Source organism: Pollachius pollachius (assembly GCF_949987615.1).
Source record: "Pollachius pollachius genome assembly, chromosome: 3".
Classification (NCBI taxonomy): Eukaryota; Metazoa; Chordata; class Actinopteri; order Gadiformes; family Gadidae; genus Pollachius; species Pollachius pollachius.
In genome coordinates this window covers 51,906,291-51,927,175 of record NC_136936.1, presented here as the reverse complement: position 1 = coordinate 51,927,175, position 20,885 = coordinate 51,906,291, and the positions used below count along the sequence as shown (strand labels likewise).

Below are 20,885 nucleotides of genomic sequence, written 5' to 3'. Positions count from 1 at the left end.
TACTACTGGGGCTGCTCTCTGAAGGGTTTGCATCTCCTATGCGATCAAACACGCTTCCTCACACAACAAGCAAAAGTCTTACAAATAAAACAAGTGTGCGAATTTACATTTCCGATCCCCCGCCGACAGCACGCTGAGGGTGTGATGACGCGTCGTCTCACCCCAGCGGCTCAGCGGAGATGAGCGGCTGGGGGGGGGGGGGGGACGACGACGACGACGACGACGACCGAGCCCCGGGGGAGACGCGTCAGTCCAGCATAAGAACCGCTGGCTGCCGGAGCTCCACCACACCGACGGAGAACCGGCTCTACCGGCCGCCGAGCAGACCGGGTCTGACCCCAGCGATCCTGACCGATTCCGCGCGTTCCTGCGAGGAGGCGTTTCCGTGTTGTGGTGCTCAGGGCGAACCGTTCCGAGGTGGGACCTGGAGATGATCTGAACTAGAAGGACGTTCAGAGTGGGGTATGAGCGGAGATGCTGCGGTAGTAACTCAGGACTGACTTCAGGAGGTCTTCGATCGGATCACCATGCCGGTCCGGAGGGGTCACGTGGCGCCGCAGAACACCTTCTTGGGAATAATAATTCGGAAATTTGAGGGTCAAAGTGAGTATTTGCAGATTCTTTTGTTATATAGTTTTACATTAATATCGGCCCATATCACATCGTGTCATTTCATTGTGTGGCATTTTAAGCTATTGCTACATTTGTTTATGTAGCTTATTAATTTATTTATTATAATTGCATGTGTATGTTTGCGTGTGCGTGTGTGTGCATGTGCGATACTGTGTGTCTATAGATGACACTGTAGTTTCTTCTTAAGAATATATTGCTGTTTTAGAGTGAGAGCAGATTCACTCTTTAACCAAACGATGAACCGACCTTCAACTAAAGCCTGTAGTTTCTTCATCTGCATTGTGTGGCGGACGCTGAAGTAGAGAACCTCCACCACCCTGTCCCACTAGACACTAGAACCTCCACCACCCTGTCCCACTAGACACTAGAACCTCCACCACCCTGTCCCACTAGACACTAGAACCTCCACCACCCTGTCCCCACCTAACACTAGAACCTCCACCACCCTGTCCCACTAGACACTAGAACCTCCACCACCCTGTCCCACTAGACACTAGAACCTCCACCACCCTGTCCCCACCTAACACTAGAACCTCCACCACCCTGTCCCACTAGACACTAGAACCTCCACCACCCTGTCCCACTAGACACTAGAACCTCCACCACCCTGTCCCCACCTAACACTAGAACCTCCACCACCCTGTCCCACTAGACACTAGAACCTCCACCACCCTGTCCCACTAGACACTAGCACCAGTGCGTGGGTGCTGCACCCTTTCTGCACCTTGTCCCCACCTAACATCAGCACCACCAACCCCTGGGATCTTCTCCACCACAGACAGGAAGTTTGTGATCGCCAACGCGCGGGTGGAGAACTGCGCCATCATCTACTGCAACGACGGCTTCTGTGAGATGACGGGGTTCTCGCGGCCGGACGTGATGCAGCGGCCCAGCACCTGCCCCTTCCTGCACGGCGCGCTGACTGACCCCGCCGCCATCGGCCAGGTGGAGCAGGCCATGGGGGGGTCCGAGGAGCGCAAGGTGGAGATCACCTACCACCGCAAGGACGGTGAGTCACCTGGGCCGATGGGGGCGGGGGTGACGGAGGACCGCTGAGGGCCACGGCTCCAGGCTGGGGTGATGATGGAGGATAGGGTTTCAGAGCCCTGGGTGGGTGACGGAGGGAGGGGGTCAGAGCCCTGGGTGGGGGGCCAGGCGGGGAGGGGGTCTTGGCGGACGCAGCAGACCTTTACACTGAGGGTTAGCGTGGGTTGGGGGTGGTGGGGGTGACATGTTGTCCATGAGGGGATGTGAGGTTCTGTAATGACAGGGGTCCCAGCGTGAACCTGTCACTACACGCTATACGCTACACCCAGCTACATGCTACACACAGCTACACGCTACACCCAGCTACATGCTACACACAGCTACACGCTACACACAGCTACACGCTACGCTACACGCTACACACAGCACGGCCCGTCCTTAAACACCATATGAATATAGACCATAGTGTGATAATTATATATATGTGTGTTTCTAATATATTATATAGGTTGCGTCCTCATCTTTTGTAACAGTTTCTGAAGACTATTTTGTAATTGATCATTTGATTCTGATTTTCCAGTTAACGTATTTTGCCAATCCACTTTTTAAAATCATTTTATAAAATTAGTATTTTGGATATGCTTCCCTTTCCCAAAATACCTTGCCTTATCTGCTACTGGCAGATTTCTACTGCTGCACGCTGCTTTTATATAATGTCTGGGTTCCACGATAAACAACCAAACAGGTTCCATAGCCTGCACCACAAGACACTTCCAGAACGCCACGCTGTGTCTCAGTGATCCCAGCGACCCTAGTGTGATCCTACTGGGATCCTAGTATGATAATAGTGACCATAGTGTGACAATAGTGACATCATAGTGATCATAGTTTGATGATAGTGAACATAATTCGATAATAGTGACCATAGGGTGATAATAGTGATAATAGTGTGACCTTAGTGACATCATAGTGTGATAATAGTGACAATAGTGTGATAATAGTGTGATACTAGTGTGATCATAGTGTTATCCTAGGGATCCTAGTGGGATAATAGTGACCATAGTGTGATCCTAGTGACCACAGTGTGATCCTAGTGACCACAGTGTGATCCTAGTGACCATAGTGTGATCCTAGTGTGATCCTAGTGACCAAAGTGTGATCCTAGTGACCACAGTGTGATCCTAGTGACCATAGTGTGATCCTAGTGACCATAGTGTGATCCTAGTGACCATAGTGTGATCCTAGTGACCACAGTGTGATCCTAGTGACCATAGTGTGATCCTAGTGTGATCCTAGTGACCATAGTGTGATCCTAGTGACCATAGTGTGATCCTAGTGACCATAGTGTGATCCTAGTGACCACAGTGTGATCCTAGTGAGCATAGTGTGATCCTACTGACCACAGTGTGATCCTAGTGACCATAGTGTGATCCTAGTGACCACAGTGTGATCCTAGTGACCATAGTGTGATCCTACTGACCACAGTGTGATCCTAGTGACCACAGTGTGATCCTAGTGTGATCCTAGTGACCACAGTGTGATCCTAGTGTGATCATAGTGACCATAGTGTGATCTTAGTGAACATAGTTTTATCCTAGTCTGATAATACTGATCATAGTCTGACCATAGTAGCATCATAGTGATCAGAGTGGGATAATGGTGATCATAGTTTGATAATAGTGATCCTAGTGTGAACCTAGTGTGATCATAGTGACCATAGTGTGATCCTAGTGACCACAGTGTGATCCTAGTGTGATCCTAGTAACCACAGTGTGATCCTAGTGATCATAGTGTGATCCTAGTGAACACAGTGTCATCCTAGTGACCACAGTGTGATCCTAGTGACCATAGTGTGATCCTAGTGACCATAGTGTGATCCTAGTGACCACAGTGTGATCCTACTGACCACAGTGTGATCCTAGTGACCATGGTGTGATCCTAGTGACCACAGTGTGATCTTAGTGACCACAGTGTGATCCTAGTGACCACAGTGTGATCCTAGTGTGATCATAGTGACCATAGTGTGATCCTAGTGACCATAGTGTGCTCCTAGTGACCACAGTGTGATCCTAGTGACCACAGTGTGATCCTAGTGACCATAGTGTGATCCTAGTGTGATCATAGTGACCATAGTGTGATCCTAGTGACCACAGTGTGATCCTAGTGTGATCCTAGTGACCACAGTGTGATCCTAGTGTGATCATAGTGACCATAGTGTGATCCTTGTGACCACAGTTTGATCCTAGTGTGATCCTACTGACCTTTGTGTGATCCTAGTGACCACAGTGTGATCCTAGTGACCATAGTGTGATCCTAGTGACCACAGTGTGATCCTAGTGACCACAGTGTGATCCTAGTGACCACAGTGTGATCCTAGTGTGATCCTAGTGACCACAGTGTGATCCTAGTGACCACAGTGTGATCCTAGTGTGATCATAGTGACCATAGTGTGATCTTAGTGAACATAGTTTTATCCTAGTCTGATAATACTGATCATAGTCTGACCATAGTAGCATCATAGTGATCAGAGTGGGATAATGGTGATCATAGTTTGATAATAGTGATCCTAGTGTGATCCTAGTGTGATAATAGTGATCTTAGTCTGACCGGGCTATGTGTCCTTGTGTTCTGCTTCCATGAGTTAGAGAGAGAGAGGGGAGAGAGGGGAGAGACAGAGGGGAGAGAGATGAGAGACAGAGGGGAGAGACAGAGGGGAGAGAGGGAGAGACAGAGGGGAGAGACAGAGGGGAGAGAGGGAGCGATTGAGGGGAGGGAGAGAGGGGGAGGAGAGAGGGGAGAGAGAGAGGGGAGAGAGAAGGAAAAAACATAGACGGACAGGACGTTCATAGAGACTTATGCCAAGCACTTAGAATTGCCAGGTTAACCCATTCCTTGCATCAAACCCAGATACAGAGATAGAGAGAGAGATATATATATATAGAGAGAGATACTGTGAAATGTATACAGACTTAGAGAGATGCAGAGAAATATATATAGAGATAGAGAGAGTGATAGGGAGATACAGAGAGCGATGTCATTCTCTCAATCACCTTACATCATGTCATTCACCTTACATTATGTGAATGGCATGTGTCTGTCATCACAGGGTTCTGTATGGTATCATCTCCTTCATGGTAATTCAACACTATTTTATCAACCAGGTTGGGCTGACTGTTTAGTGTTTTAGTGCATTGAAGGGGTATTCACCATCTGCCCGTCAATCGTCCTCCACTCCCAGTTCTTAAATGACTGAATCAATCAATCAATCAATCAATCAATCAATCAATGACTGCATGAATGAATGAATGAATCAATCAATCAATCAATCAATCAATCAATCAATGACTGCATGGACTACAGGGACAGCCTTCATGCTCTTCCCTGTGAAGTCAGAGACCATCAGGACTGGGCTTCCTGAGCGGTTCGCTGCTCTGGAGAGCTCAGAGTCTCAGCCTTAGAGTCCTCCAGTCCCACCACAGCAGGTTTTTAATTTAGTGCCATCCTGAGGTGGACAGAGCGCTGCTTTCCAACAGCGTTCACCAGGGTACTCTCTTCAGGGAGAGTCTGTAGAGCGCCGAGGAGACGACCACGGAAAGGGGAAACAAAGGAGAACCACGGGAGCAGAGAGACCTTATTTAATCACCGCCAACCAGCCGGCGTCGGAATATTTAATCAGGAGTGTGCTGAAATGCTAGCTTGTGTGTGAATATTTATATATATATACTGTATATATTGTTTTTCAAACCTTAAAGAATATGACAAAGAGTAGTGTGGAGAGAAACTGGCCTCTTTCAAGTGAGCCTCCATCCTGCTTTCTCCTCTCTCATCTCTCCCCCTCTCCCTCCTCTCTCCTCCTCATCTCTCCTCCTCTCCTCCTCCATATCAACTCAATATTACTCCTATAATGTCTGAAGCAACCAGGCGACTAAAGCAACCCCTCATATTATTCCTAACTCTCTTCTCTGCACTCCTGTGTATTCTCTTTATCATGTGTGTATACTATTCTCTCATATATCTCATCATATACTGTACTCTCACCCCCTCTCTCTCTCTCTTGTCTCCCTCTCCCTCTCATTATATACTCTCACCCCTTGTCTCTCTCTCCCTTTCATTATATACTCTCACCCCTTGTCTCTCTCTCCCTTTCATTATATACTCTCACCCTTGACTCTGTTATTCTAGACTCCCTCTCCCTTTCATTATATACTCTCACCCCTTGTCTCTCTCTCCCTTTCATTATATACTCTCACCCTTGACTCTGTTATTCTAGACTCCCTCTCCCTCTCATTATATACTCTCACCCTTTGTCTCTCTCTCCCTTTCATTATATACTCTCACCCCTTGTCTCTCTCTCCCTTTCATTATGTACTCTCACCCTTGACTCTGTTATTCTAGACTCCCTCTCCCTCTCATTATATACTCTCACCCTTTGTCTCTCTCTCCCTTTCATTATATACTCTCACCCCTTGTCTCTCTCTCCCTTTCATTATGTACTCTCACCCCTTGTCTCTCTCTCCCTTTCATTATATACTCTCACCCCTTGTCTCTCTCTCCCTCTCATTATATACTCTCACCCCTTGTCTCTCTCTCCCTTTCATTATATACTCTCACCCTTGACTCTGTTATTCTAGACTCCCTCTCCTTTCTTCTCACCACCGGGACTCAGTGAGACTCAGACTGACACTCTGAGACTGAGACTCTGCGAGTCGGAAACTGAGACTGAAAGAATCAGAGAATCAGAGACTCTGAGACTAAGACTGAGACTCTGAGACTCTGAGACTCAGAGACTCTGAGACTCAGAGACTCTGAGACTAAGACTGAGACTCTGAGACTCTGAGACTCTGAGACTCTGAGACCCTGAGACTAAGACTCAGACTCTGACTGAGGCTCAGAGTTCTTTTCAGTGAGCTGATCTGCTCCTCATGAATAAAGATGGAAGGGTGAGCGGCTTACAAAAAAAAATACGTAAGAAGAGGTAGAAAGGACATAATACCCCCCCCCCCCCCCCCTCCATGCCAGCCCCCCGAGGCGCTGACACATTGATGAGTACTGAAGGGGGCGGAGCTGTAGTCAGTGGAGGAGGAGCTGAGAAGTGGGAGTGGCCGGGGAGGGTATCAGCACCCTGAAACACACACACACACACACACACACACACACACACACACACGGATCACTTACGGATCCCCGCAAAATGTAATGAAGTACAGTACAGTACCTTCAGATGGACTCAAACATGCCTTGCTGATCTGGTCTCATGTTCTGCATGAGGTTCTGGTCTGAAACCCACACATTGGTTCAGGAAGGAACGTGCCTTCATTTGAAGGTTCATTATCTCCTGGTCTTCAGTCTCATGTGGTTTACCAGCAGTCGGGAAGTGGCTTAAAGCCCCTACTGGTAATCTTGAGAAGCTCTAAAGGATGTGGGTTGGGCATCAGGAGCCACCCATCTTTGGTGCTTTGGCTGCAGGCTAAGCAGCTTAAATGTAGAACTGTGAGAGTAGCGAGGCAGGGAGCCAGAGAAATAGGACACTTTATTTGACCCTTTGTAACAAAATAATGTCTCACTATGCAACGTATGCTGAGAGCAATTTAGAGAATGTTTGAGAACAATATGGATGCCGGAGAAAGAATATTTTTGTTGGTATATATTTTAACATGCATACAGTATATATCTACATATATATTAATATGTATGCAATAGATAGTAACCCTATAACTTGTATATATGTTAATATGTATACAGTAGATAGTATATATCTGGTATATATGTATATAATAGATAGCACATATCTGGTTTATTTGTTATTATGTATACAGTAGATAGTATCTATCTGGTATATATGTTAATATGAATACAGTAGATAGTATATATCTGTATATGTGTTAATATGTACAAAATAGATAGTATATATCGGATATATATGTTAATATGAATACAGTAGATAGTGTATATCTGGTATATACGTTAATATGAATACAGTAGGATTATTGATGGGTATTATGGGCAGGATTACTTTGACTTCAGCCGTTTAAATAAAGTGGGACCCAGAAAGCAGCAGAAACTTCTGGTAATCGCCTCTCTCGCACCAGCAATAAATTACAGAAACAAAACATTGTGTGCTCAACCTATTGTTGTGGTCCATTGTACTTGTATTACTTTATAGTATCAAACTTATCTTTACAGTATCTAAGTCACTGAATACAGTAGCTCACCGCAGTACTGAATACAGTATCTCAATGCAGTACTGAATAAAGTATCTCACTGCAGTACTGAATACAGTATCTAACTGAATACAGTATCTCACTACAGTACTGAAGACAGTATCTAACTGCAGTACTGAATACAGTATTTCACTGCAGTACTGAAGACAGTATCTAACTGCAGTACTGAATACAGTATTTCACTGCAGTACTGAAGACAGTATCTCACTGCAGTATTGAATACAGTATCTCATTGCAGTACTGAAGACAGTATCTAACTGCAGTACTGAATAGTCTTTCACTGCAGTACTGAAGGCAGTATTTCACTGCAGTACTGAATACAGTATCTCACTGCAGTACTGAATACAGTATCTCTATAAAGTACTGAATACAGTATCTCGGTACAGTATTGAATACAGTACCTTACTGCAGTATTGAATACAGTACCTTACTGCAGTACTGAATACAGTATCTCGGTGCAGAACTGAATACAGTACCTTACTGTAGTGCTGAATACAGTATTTCGGTGCACTATTGAATACAGTACATTACTGCAGTAATTAATACAGTATCTCGGTGCAGTACTGAATACAGTATCTCGGTGCAGAACTGAATACAGTACCTTACTGTAGTGCTGAATACAGTATCTCGGTGCAGAATTGAATACAGTAACTTACTGCAGTACTGAATACAGTCTCTCGGTGCAGTACTGAATACAGTATCTCAGTGCAATATTGAATACAGTATCTCACTGCAGTATTGAATACAGTACCTTACTGAAGTACTGAATACAGTATCTCGGTGCAGTATTGAATACAGTATCTCGGTGCAGTATTGAATACAGTATCTTGGTGCAGTATTGAATACAGTATCTCACTGCAGTACTGAATACAGTATCTCACTGCAGTATTGAATACAGTACCTGACTGCAGTACTGAATACAGTACCTCACTCTGGGTGTGGAGCCAGACAGACGGTGCATCGTGGATGTCCTGCTGCTAAATGCTGTCCTGTGTCGTGATCCTGCAGCAGGACGCTCGCCACAAAGGGAACCTGAGCTCTGCATTAGGAGGCGGTCGCTGAGCGGACCGCCGGGGTCATGTGATACGCGGGTGGGGGTGTCTCTCCCCCCTTGGAGGACCTGGCCCCCCCAGACGGGCTCGTGTCCCGGGGTGAGGGGGGGGTCAGGCGGGACGCCCCCCAGGGCAGCAGGCCGCCGGTCCCTAAGCAGACCATGCATCTTTCATCAGCCTGGTCCTCTCTGGTTGCAGCGGCAGGCTGAGACCGGTCTGCACCCTCTCCGCCAGTTCAGGGACTGCAGTGAAGTCGGGCCAAAGTTATAATGAGACAACAACCAGATTACGCAATCTCGCCTTACACACAGCACACCTCACCTCTCCTCTATTGTTTGTGCTTCTTTACATTTGCAATCTGCAACCTCATTAATCTAACAAAGACAGAAATACAGTGATAACAATTCGATTATTAAATAAGTGATTAATTATAGAAAAGCAAGCATGATATAGCCCAATGAAGTGCTGCCAGCATGGCTATCCTTAATTAGGAGGATAGAAACGGAGCAGAGCAGATGGAGCCGTGCAGCAGAGACGAACGGCACCCTTTACCTACGATGGAGAGCTCTCTGCATCTCGGGGGAAGCCTTACTGAGAATAATGTCTTTAGTATTCCTCCAAACCATCTGCTTAGTCCTCCATATGCACACGCTTTGTATATTCTCTTCATTATTTTAACACACCCCAGAATTCTGTGTTTAAAAACAACAGCAATAAAAGACGCCGGCAGAGAGATCTCACAGAGATAACTGGGAACAGGAACGTGAACGCAGGACTTGTCCCTGACGGCCTGCTTGATGCTGATTAAAGATGAGGCCCGGCTGGCTAATGGAGACCTCACTGAGCACCATGGCCAAGAGGACATTAAACAAGAGCTAGCTTAGCCTCTCTCTCTCTCGCTCTCTCTCTCTCTCTCTCTCTCTCTCTCTCTCTCTCTCTCTCTCTCTCTCTCTCTCTCTCTCTCTCTCCATCTCTCTCTCTCTCTCTCTCTCTCTCCCTCCCTCCCTCCCTCCCTTCCTCTCCACTAGGCAGTGCCCCAGTGGAGTAGCGTGATGGTGTAAGCAGAATGGCTGTAAACAAGAGAAATGTCACATTTCGTTATCAGTGTGTAGAACCAAGGGCTCCTGATTCTGCCTCCACAGCAGTGGAGCGCTGGCGTACCATTCAGAATACGGATGAGGCTAAGAATAGAAAAGTATAACAATGCTATATATTGATATATTTATAATATATTCAGTGTTATGTACTGAGATTATAAGACTATGACACAGTATAGGCCTACATCATTTAGTACAGTCTAGCGGATTGCATGATTAAACCCCAATGCTTTAATAATTAATGATGGAAACAGAATCCTCTTTAATTAAATTTCCATCATTAAAGCAGGATGGTCTCAATCCACGCTGTGTTTGTGTCTCAGCCCGGCTGTAAAGTGTGCTCCTCTTTGGCGGGCGAAAGATACACGTGTTCTAGGTCAATGACAAAACAATCCTTTAGCCATGAAACACACTCAGAGAACACACCTGCTGGCCCTGGCAGCGTGAGTCCAGGAGACAGCAGTCCCCTACGCCAGGCTTCTCCTCCAGAGAGTAGTGATGGCATGGGACAGGAGAGTCCTGGAGACAGCAGCATCAGGACTCTTCATGGCAGCAGATTCATAGTTTGGTTGAAAAAATAAATAAATAAAAGGAGGAATGTCTCACCACTGTAACCTCAGTGGAACGGATCTCTTACAGAACATCACAAGTCCTGTTTCACAGCATCATTCTGAGCTCATCTAACGAGGCGGAGAATGGCAGTTCGCCTCTCCTCAGGAGATCTCATCTCATTCCATCAGCCAGTCGGGGGATTTACAGACACATCTCTACACGAGACATGAGACACATCTCTACACGAGACATGAGACACATCTCCACATGAGACATGATACAAAGGACACATCTCTACACTTCTACATGAGACACATCTCTACATGATGTAGCGAGAGAGAGACATAGGTTATCTGGCAAAACAAATATGTTGCAGGAAAATATATCGATCTTCAGAACAAACGATAATGGCCAAATCATATGTATGGTTTATAATGTTTACGCCTTCATTTCTCAGAACCGTATACTCATCAATCATGGAATAGGAAGAGAAGGAAATTCAATAAATACCTTCGCTAGAACACATGGAGGAGATACATGTGCACACTGGAGTTATTCTGGTCGTTGTATAATTACGATACAAAAAGAAAATAAATTACATTTGATTGTGCTACAAAGTATAACTGTCATTTATACTTTGTAGCACAATCAAATGTAATTTATTTTCTTTTTATGTTTCGACAGTAATATACAACTTTGCTACATAAAGCTTTATAGATATCTTCAACCTTTTTTCTTATGTGTGGTTTACAGAGAATTAACATTTTGAAATCATCTTTCTTAAACTGAAAGTTACTAGAGATGGCCACATACATCTTTGCATACCTCACCACTCTGAGGCAACTACTGAAAAGTCTACCAGAAGATGAGCTGCAGACCTATTCAATCAGAGTCTTTCTCCCCACCAATCCGCTGTAAGGACGCAGGCCTGCCACTGAATCAGCTGATGACAGGGCCACCGCTTCCTTAATGACGAGATGCTCGTAGCCTTGAGAAAACGTACAGGAAACAATGTCCATGTTTTCATTCTACGTTCCCTTATGTGGGCTCCCAGAGCCGAGCTCAAAACATAACTTGAGACGTAGCGAACAATAGATAACTATCCAGAAGGTAATAACCCCTCTAATGAGGCGCATTGTGCTGATGTAGCACTGCTCCAGAACCGAGAACCTCCCCATTGATATTTTTATAGTGGAGGTGACATTCAGCTCCGCGGATGAGTCAGCAGAGACAGGGGCTTAGAGACCGCCATTGTGTTTCCATCTGCTCTGGAACAGAGCCCAGCCCACAGAGAGGCTGGTTACTGTGGGAAGACTAGATACTAGAGACAGTAGATACTAGAGGGTGGATACTAGAGACAATAGATACTAGAGGGTGGATACTAGAGACAGTAGATACTAGAGACAGTAGATACTAGAGACAGTAGATACTAGAGGGTGGATACTAGAGACAATAGATACTAGAGGGTGGATACTAGAGACAGTAGATACTAGAGACAGTAGATACTCGAGGGTGGAAACTAGAGACAGTAGATACTAGAGACAGTAGATACTAGAGACAATAGATACTAGAGAAAGTAGATACTAGAGACAATAGTTACTAGAGATAGTAGATACTAGAGACAGTAGATACTAGAGGCAGTAGATGCTAGAGACAGTAGATACTAGAGACAGTAGATACTAGAGGCAGTAGATACTAGAGACAGTAGATACTAGAGACAGTAGATACTAGAGGCAGTAGATACTAGAGACAATAGATACTAGAGACAGTAGATACTAGAGACAATAGATACTAGAGGGTGGATACTAGAGACAGTAGATACTAGAGGGTGGATACTAGAGACAGTAGATACTAGAGACAGTAGATACTAGAGGGTGGATACTAGAGACAGTAGATACTAGAGACAGTAGATACTAGAGGGTGGATACTAGAGACAGTAGATACTAGAGACAATAGTTACTAGAGACAGTAGATACTAGAGACAGTAGATACTAGAGACAGTAGATACTAGAGACAATAGTTACTAGAGATAGTAGATACTAGAGACAGTAGATACTAGAGACAGTAGATACTAGAGGGTGGATACTAGAGACAGTAGATACTAGAGACAGTAGATACTAGAGGGTGGATACTAGAGACAGTAGATACTAGAGACAGTAGATACTAGAGACCGTTTATACTAGATACAGTAGATCCTAGAGACAGTAGATACTAGAGACAATAGTAACTAGAGACAGTAGATACTAGAGACAGTAGAAACTAGAGGGTAGATACTAGAGACAGTAGATACTAGAGACAGTAGATACTAGAGACAATAGTTACTAGAGACAGTAGATACTAGAGACAATAGTTACTAGAGACAGTAGATACTAGAGACAGTAGATAATAGAGACAATAGTTACTAGAGATAGTAGATACTAGAGACAGTAGATACTAGAGGCAGTAGATACTAGAGACAGTAGATACTAGAGACAATAGTTACTAGAGACAGTAGATACTAGAGACAGTAGATACTAGAGACAGTAGATACTAGAGACAATAGTTACTAGAGACAGTAGAAACTAGAGACAATAGTTACTAGAGACAGTAGATACTAGAGACAATAGTTACTAGAGATAGTAGATACTAGAGACAATAGTTACTAGAGCCAGTAGATACCGGATACTAGGTAGTAGATACTTGATACTACAGAGCTCAATGAAACTTAAAGTGCCCAAATTAATCCTCTACATATTGACAAGCTGTCCAGCTTGGTTTATAGATAATATCTAGGTTATCTTCTCTTCATTCATCCATAACGTCTGTATTTCCACACCACCTCCTCCTCCCTCCCAGTCCTCTCCTCCTCCCCTCCCTGCTGGGTGCTCCTCTCCTCCCCTCCCTGCTGGGTGCTCCTCTCCTCCCCTCCCTGCTGGGTGCTCCTCTCCTCCCCTCCCTGCTGGGTGCTCCTCTCCTCCTCCCCTCCCTGCTGGGTGCTCCTCTCCTCCTCTCCTCCCTGCTGGGTGCTCCTCTCCTCCTCTCCTCCGTGCTGGGTGCTCCTCTCCTCCTCCCTCCGTGCTGGGTGCTCCTCTCCTCCTTCTCTCCATGCTGGGTGCTCCTTCCCCCCTCCCTGCTGGGTGCTCCTCTCCTCCTGCTGATCCTATATTTAGCCGGGCAGCGCGGTGCCGGCTGCTGATGAAGCCTCTGGCGGAGTGTCTGTCAGCCGGGGGAGGGTCATATGGAGAACGCCACGGTCCCACTGGGAGACAGAGGAAAGCCACTGGTCCCACTGGGAGACAGAGGAAAGCCACTGGTCCCACTGGGAGACAGAGGAACGCCACTGGGAGACCGACGTGGAGGAGCGGCGGGAATATAGCGGGATACTGCCGGCTCAGTAGATGAGCTCCCTCCCTTCTGTGATCCACAGCGAGGGGAGCAGTCCCCCTAACTTCTTTTCATATCTTTGTGTTCAAATGGGCCCGAACTGTCAGCATGTGTGTGGTGATGTTATAAACACGAGCCGGTCGGAGCCTGCTGGACCGTGGCCTCGTCTCGTCTCCCGATGCCTCGCTGTACGACCCCCGGTGACGCCTTCTGAACAAGATCATGGTCACCGGTCCTCTGCTCGCTCTCACCGGGTGGCCCCGTAGCTTCAACTGAGACGTGAGACCGGCTGACCAGGTCCTCACCCAGAACCATCCCAGCCCTGCTGGCTCTCCTGGTCCACCTGGTCCACCATACTGGCTCTCCTGGTCCACCTGGTCCACCTGGTCCACCATGCTAGCTCTCCTGGTCTACTTCTGCCATGCTGGTTGCTTTTTTTGGTTATTTTTAATGCGTAGGTCATATCTTTTGGTTGTTTTAATATGATGACTCTTTCATCCATAATTCAGAAGTCCATGAGGTCCATGAGGCCCCAGGCTGGAGGTCCACGAGGCTCGAGGCTGAAGGTCCACGAGGCCCCAGGCTGGAGGTCCACGAGGCCCCAGGCTGGAGGTCCACGAGGCTCCAGGCTGGAGGTCCACGAGGCTCCAGGCTGGAGGTCCACGAGGCTCAAGGGTTGGAGGTCCACGAGGCTCTAGCCTGGAGGTCCACGAGGCCCCGGCTGGAGGTCCACGAGGCTCCAGGCTGGAGGTCCACGAGGCCCCAGGCTGGAGGTCCACGAGGCTCCAGGCTGGAGGTCCACGAGGCTCGAGGCTGAAGGTCCACGAGGCCCCAGGCTGGAGGTCCACGAGGCCCCAGGCTGGAGGTCCACGAGGCCCCAGGCTGGAGGTCCATGAGGCCCCAGGCTGGAGGTCCACGAGGCTCCAGGCTGGAGGTCCACGAGGCTCCAGGCTGGAGGTCCACGAGGCTCCAGGCTGGAGGTCCACGAGGCTCTAGCCTGGAGGTCCACGAGGCCCCACGCTGGAGGTCCACGAGGCTCCAGGCTGGAGGTCCACGAGGCCCCAGGCTGGAGGTCCACGAGACCCCAGGCTGGAGGTCCACGAGGCCCCAGGCTGGAGGTCCACGAGGCTCCAGGCTGGAGGTCCACGAGGCTCCAGGCTGGAGGTCCACGAGGCTCCAGGCTGGAGGTCCACGAGGCTCTAGCCTGGAGGTCCACGACGCCCCAGGCTGGAGGTCCACAAGGCTCCAGGCTGGAGGTCCACGAGGCCCCAGGCTGGAGGTCCACGAGGCCCCAGGCTGGAGGTCCATGAGGCCCCAGGCTGGAGGTCCACGAGGCTCCAGGCTGGAGGTCCATGAGGCTCCAGGCTGGAGGTCCACGAGGCTCTAGCCTGGAGGTCCATGAGGCCCCAGGCTGGAGGTCCACGAGGCTCTAGCCTGGAGGTCCATGAGGCTCTTGCCTGGAGGTCCAGTTCAGATGCTGGGCTGCCCCCCCCAGCCTCCTGCTGAGAGGAGACGCCTCGGCCTCAGCCGGCTCCAGCATCAGTCTGGAGCCTGAGAAGGTTTTATTGTCTCTCCAGATTGTAGCACCGCAGGGCACTTTGAACATCTCTCGGCTTGGACACAGATATTGTGAATTGTCCGTCTAGTTTAGCAGTAATTGTACGATTTTTAGATGAAGTTTTCCTCCGTCTCTGTATCAGTGGATAACAGCGGCCCCAGGCTAGCAGGCTACTCTAATCCAGTTAGGCTGCTGTCCTCTCCTCTCTCCTCTCCTCTCTCCTCACCTCTCCTCTCCTCTCTCCTCTCCTCTCCTCTCTCCTCTCTCCTCTCCTCTCCTCTCTCCTCTCTCCTCTCCTCTCCTCTCTCCTCTCCTCTCTCCTCTCCTCTCCTCTCCTCTCTCCTCTCCTCTCCTCTCCTCTCTCCTCTCCTCTCCTCTCTCCTCTCCTCTCCTCTCTCCTCTTCTCTCTCCTCTCCTCACATGAGTAAGGCTGCTCTCCTATCTTCATCTCATATATATATATATATAAGTTTATATATATATGTATATAAGTATATATACATACATATATATACACACATATATACATAAACATATATATACACACATATATATATTTGTATGTTTATGTTTATATGTATGTATGTATATATGTTTATATATACATACATATATACATACATATCTAAAGATACAATAATATCTATCCTTATCTACATATTTAAAGTGATGGCCAGAACTCAAACAAATACACAAGAACCAATCAAAACAGAAACAGAATATTGTTATCACTCTGCAGTCCAGACTGAAAACTCTCTGGTCTGAGACCACCCCCCCGGTCTACTGGGATCAACTCTCCTCGTTGAAACATGAACCCTGAGTTCGGTAAGTGGGACTAACGTGGTTCCTGCTTCCTGCTCCAGGCTCGGACTTCCAGTGCAGCATCCACGTGATGCCTGTGAAGAACGAGGAGGGGCTGGTGATGATGTTCATCCTCAACTTTGACTACGTCCTGGACGAGGGCAGCGATGACTCCACCGAGAAGCCCACCCACACCTCCCCCACCCGGTCCGACCAGAGTGAGTACTGAACCCCCCCGGTGTGACACAACCCCCCCGGTCTGAGACCACCCCCCCGGTCTACTGAGACCAACCCCCCCCCAGGTCCACACCTCCAATATTTCTAATGATGACCTCAACTCATTAAAACAATAATAATTGGCAGCTACAAATGCAGCCATGTACGTTTCATCCTACAGACGAGGAACGAGACTTACCGTCAGTAATCCAGCTTCCTGCTGAGGCCTCATACTGTGCACCAGGGTTCCATGTGAGATGTCTCAGTGCTATCCCCTCGTTAGAGCTCTTTGTGGTCACCCCTCTCCTCCGCCGTCCCTCTCGGGGCTGGCTGGTGTGTGTCGTGCGGACACCTGAGACGGTTTGCTGGTTAGGGTATGCTGTGTATTTGCAGTGTGTGCATGTGTACGTAGGTGTGTGCAGTGTGTATGCGGTGCATATGTTGTATCTTTGTGGGTCTGTGCAGTATGTGTGTGCACGTAGTTGAGTGCTATGGAGCTGGTTTGAGCTGGTTATAGCTGGTTAAAGCTGAATAGAGATGTGGAGCTGGTTAGAGATGTGGTGCTGGTTAGAGTTAAATTTAACTCCAGGGTTATTCTGGGAGCTGTGGTACCTAATGACAGGGCAGTGGGCTGCAGGACCTGGAGCTAGGGAGAACAGAGGAACTCTTCCCTCCTAGGACCTGGAGCTAGGACCGCTGCAGAACAGAGGAACTCTTCCCTTCCAGGACCTGGAGCTAGGACTGCTGCAGAACAGAGGAACTCTTCCCTTCCAGGACCAGCTCATCCATACAGGGAGAGAGAGTTAAAGAGAAATAAGCAAGAAGAGAAGCAGTGTTTCATCATTGTTTTACTGGAACTTCCATGTCTCCGGTCAGACAGATTATCCGTAGGACAGCCAAGAGATTTCCTCTCATTAGGAACTTCTCTGTTCACGGTATAGGATGCACATGATAGTGCTGGGAGTCAATGGCTCGTAAAGGACCGATGGAGACGACTGAAATACATCCCAGCTGCGGGGGGCAGAAACCACCCACACCCGCTCATTCTCTGCATCTGAAAAATTCATTAAATTCTACGGGCGGCTCAAATTGAACCCCTGCGTCTATTCTTAGAAAGTCATTTATTTTGAATAGCTCCTAAGGTTTAATCAATGTGGTAAATGTAGCGAGAGCCCCGGTGGCGTTCTGGTATAGGGACTGGAGCTCTGGTATCCACTTACCAAACAAACTGGTTCTGTATTAACAAACTGGTTCTGTATTAACAAACTGGTTCTGTATTAACAAACTGGTTCTGTATTAACAAACTGGTTCTGTATTAACAAACTGGTTGTATATTAAACAAACTGGTTCTGTATTAACAAACTGGTTCTGTATTAATACATGACCAGAGTCTTCCTCAGGATGAAGCTCTTCTTCCTCTTCTGTCTCCGTGGCGTCCAGGACGGAAACGGTTCTTCCGCTTCCGTCAGGCGGCGTTGAGCCTGATGGGGACGGCCAAGCAGCCCCTCCCCCAGGAGGACCCGGACGCCGTGCTGGTGGACCCCCCGGGGCCCCCGGAGGACCCGGCCCCCGCGGCCCCCGGGGGCCCCCCCTCGCCCGCCGGGGGCCCCTGCGGCGCCGCGGAGCCCGAGGCCAGCGACACGCGTGCGCTGATCGCCCCCAGCAGGCGCGGCTCCCGGGCCAGCGAGGGCCCCGGGCCCCCGGACCCCTCCTCCCCGCAGTCCCCCTGGGAGGAGGCCCCCCCCTCCGGCGCGCTGGCCCAGCCCCTCCCCCGGGACGGCCCGGCCAGCATGAGGCGCGCCTCCTCTCTGCACGACATGGAGCGCTTCAGCTGCCGCGCCAAGGGCCTGTTCAGGGAGCGCCACGGCAGCGAAGGTAGCTCCTCCTCCTCACGCTGCTGACTCCTCCTTCTCCTCCTCCTCACGCTGCGACCTACTGACTCCTCCTCCTCACTCTGCTGACTCCTCCTCCTCACTCTGCTGACTCCTCCTCCTCACTCTGTTGACTCCTCCTCCTCACTCTGCTGACTCCTCCTCATGCTGCTGACTCCTCCTCCTCCTCCTCCTCCTCCTCACACTGCTGACTCCTCCTCCTCCTCCTCACGCTCCACCCTACTGACTCCTCCTTCTCCTCCTCACCCTGCCGACTCCTCCTCCTCACTCTGCTGACTCCTCCTCCTCACTCTGCTGACTCCTCCTCATGCTGCTGACTCCTCCTCCTCCTCCTCCTCCTCCTCACGCTGCTGACTCCTCCTCCTCCTCCTCACGCTCCACCCTACTGACTCCTCCTCCTCCTCCTCACCCTGCCGACTCCTCCTCCTCACTCTGCTGACTCCTCCTCACGCTGCTGACTCCTCCTCATCACTCTGTTGACTCCTCCTCCTCACTCTGCTGACTCCTCCTCATGCTGCTGACTCCTCCTCCTCCTCCTCCTCCTCCTCACACTGCTGACTCCTCCTCCTCCTCCTCACGCTCCACCCTACTGACTCCTCCTTCTCCTCCTCACCCTGCCGACTCCTCCTCCTCACTCTGCTGACTCCTCTTCCTCCTACTCACGCTCCACCCTACTGACTCCTCCTCCTCAGGCTACACCCTTCTGACTCCTCCTAGCTCCTCTCTCCACTTTGTAATTGCGTATAAAAAAACGAATTTCCGTTTAACATTCCTCATCTTAATCTTCCTCTAAATGTACGATCAAAGTGTGTTTCTTTGCCAGATTCTACGTTGGTTATTAAACTTCCTGATCTCTTCATTATTAATGAGCAGACCCTCTGCTGAAGACTTGATCAAACTGGTTCATAAGCTCAGACATTATACAGGCTAAGTGGCAGTAGCACAGCTAAGCTATGTAGCTCACTTCTCTCCCCTCTACTCTTACAACACAAACTGCTGCGTTTAGACAATGGCCGCCTGACCAGAGGTAAAGCCCACCTTACCTTACCCTTCTGTCTGATCTCTGCTCATCGCTGAAGCTCATCTTTCAAGCAGGGCAATCAGCACAAATGGATGACTTAGTAATCCACCCGGACTAAGTGCTGCACGCGCCGTGGTTATCCGATAGTGTGGTGACTTGTCACGCCATCAGTGCTCTGTCGTACAATGACATCACTGGACATGATGACACTGCATGCCTTCATCATTTGGCTCGTGGTGAAATACTTTCATTGATGCATGAAGCCCCCCCCCCCAAAACCTACACCGTCTTGGTGCTGTGTCGACTGGTGATGTCCACCCGATTGTCAATGTTTATCTATAATTAGTATATGCTACACGTGAACCTCCTAAGATGGCGCAATATGATTGGTTCGCTATCTGGAGATATTGGGCAATATCCCATGATTGAGATCTCAAACTCGGGATATTGTTTTCCGCGCATGACGGTCGTCTCGTAAGCTAATAAAAACAAATAAATCCGGGCAAAAAATGTTATCTTGTTTATTTTTGGAGTGTTCATGTGTAGTATATACTAAAACAATAATTCACCTCAGGCTCCGTGAATAGTGTTCTATTTACTTCGCCTTCGGCGAATAATTGTTAAATATACAGAACTGAATATACAGACCTAGATATACAGACCTACATGACTTCATGACATGGATGTAAGAGTGACCTTGGAGTCCACTCCAGGTTCTAGTTCTGCTCTTGTTTGATTCTTATCCTCTAGGACCCTTTAACCACCTGAAGTCCAGTCTTCTGGGCTCCAACTCAGAATCCAACATCAACAGGTACAGCACCATCAACAAGATCCCGCTGATCGCCCTCAACTTCTCAGACGGAGGAGATAAGAAGACCCATTCTCCACCCGCTTCTGAGAGCACCATCATCGCACCCAAGGTGAAGGACAGAACTCACAACGTGACAGAGAAGGTCACCCAGGTGAGACCATCATCACCATGTTCTCCTCAGTGCTGCTCTTGGTGTTCTCTGACCTTCTCAGGGAGGTTATCGACCGCTATCTGGATGGAGGTCCTGAAGCTGCTTATGTGTTTGCAGACACTTTTCTTCTGGAAGTAAAAAGGTTTGATTCAGTGAAACATCCAAAGCTTGTTCCATGTAGCCTGTTTACAATTGCTAAGAACCAGTGTTGTCCTCTGATTGATTAGATGGCATGAAACGAAAGCTGCATGAAGCTTCAACCCACAGAGAGCAGATAGATCAAAATTATCAATCCCGCCCTGGTTATAGCTTCACGCTCTGCGGACCGTGCGCTGGGTCGGGGTTGATGCTGAGCAAACATTCGCTCCTGGCTGCTAGCATGATCATATCTATAATTCAAAGGAGACAGGAATGTGCTGAAGTAAGGGAAGACAAAGTCCCTCTGACCTCTGGTTCCTCCAGCCCCATCTGAACGGCAGGGAGCCTCCCCAGGCTGGCCTGTTGAGCCCAGAGACAGAGCCTCCCCAGGC

General features: G+C 48.5%; 1 protein-coding gene across 1 annotated transcript in view; it reads left to right on the top strand.

Moving 5' to 3' along the window:
* Nucleotides 1-527: 527 nt before the first annotated feature.
* The window catches only part of kcnh7 (potassium voltage-gated channel subfamily H member 7), a gene marked incomplete at both ends in the record, with an annotated part of 35,968 nt that continues 15,610 nt past the window's right edge, over nt 528-20,885 (top strand). Inside the window, 5 exons of the mRNA XM_079733876.1 lie at nt 528-603; nt 1,412-1,642; nt 16,327-16,482; nt 17,921-18,355; nt 20,144-20,355. Coding sequence (XP_079590002.1) covers nt 528-603; nt 1,412-1,642; nt 16,327-16,482; nt 17,921-18,355; nt 20,144-20,355 — 1,110 coding nt within the window. The remainder of the gene's footprint in view (nt 604-1,411; nt 1,643-16,326; nt 16,483-17,920; nt 18,356-20,143; nt 20,356-20,885) is intronic.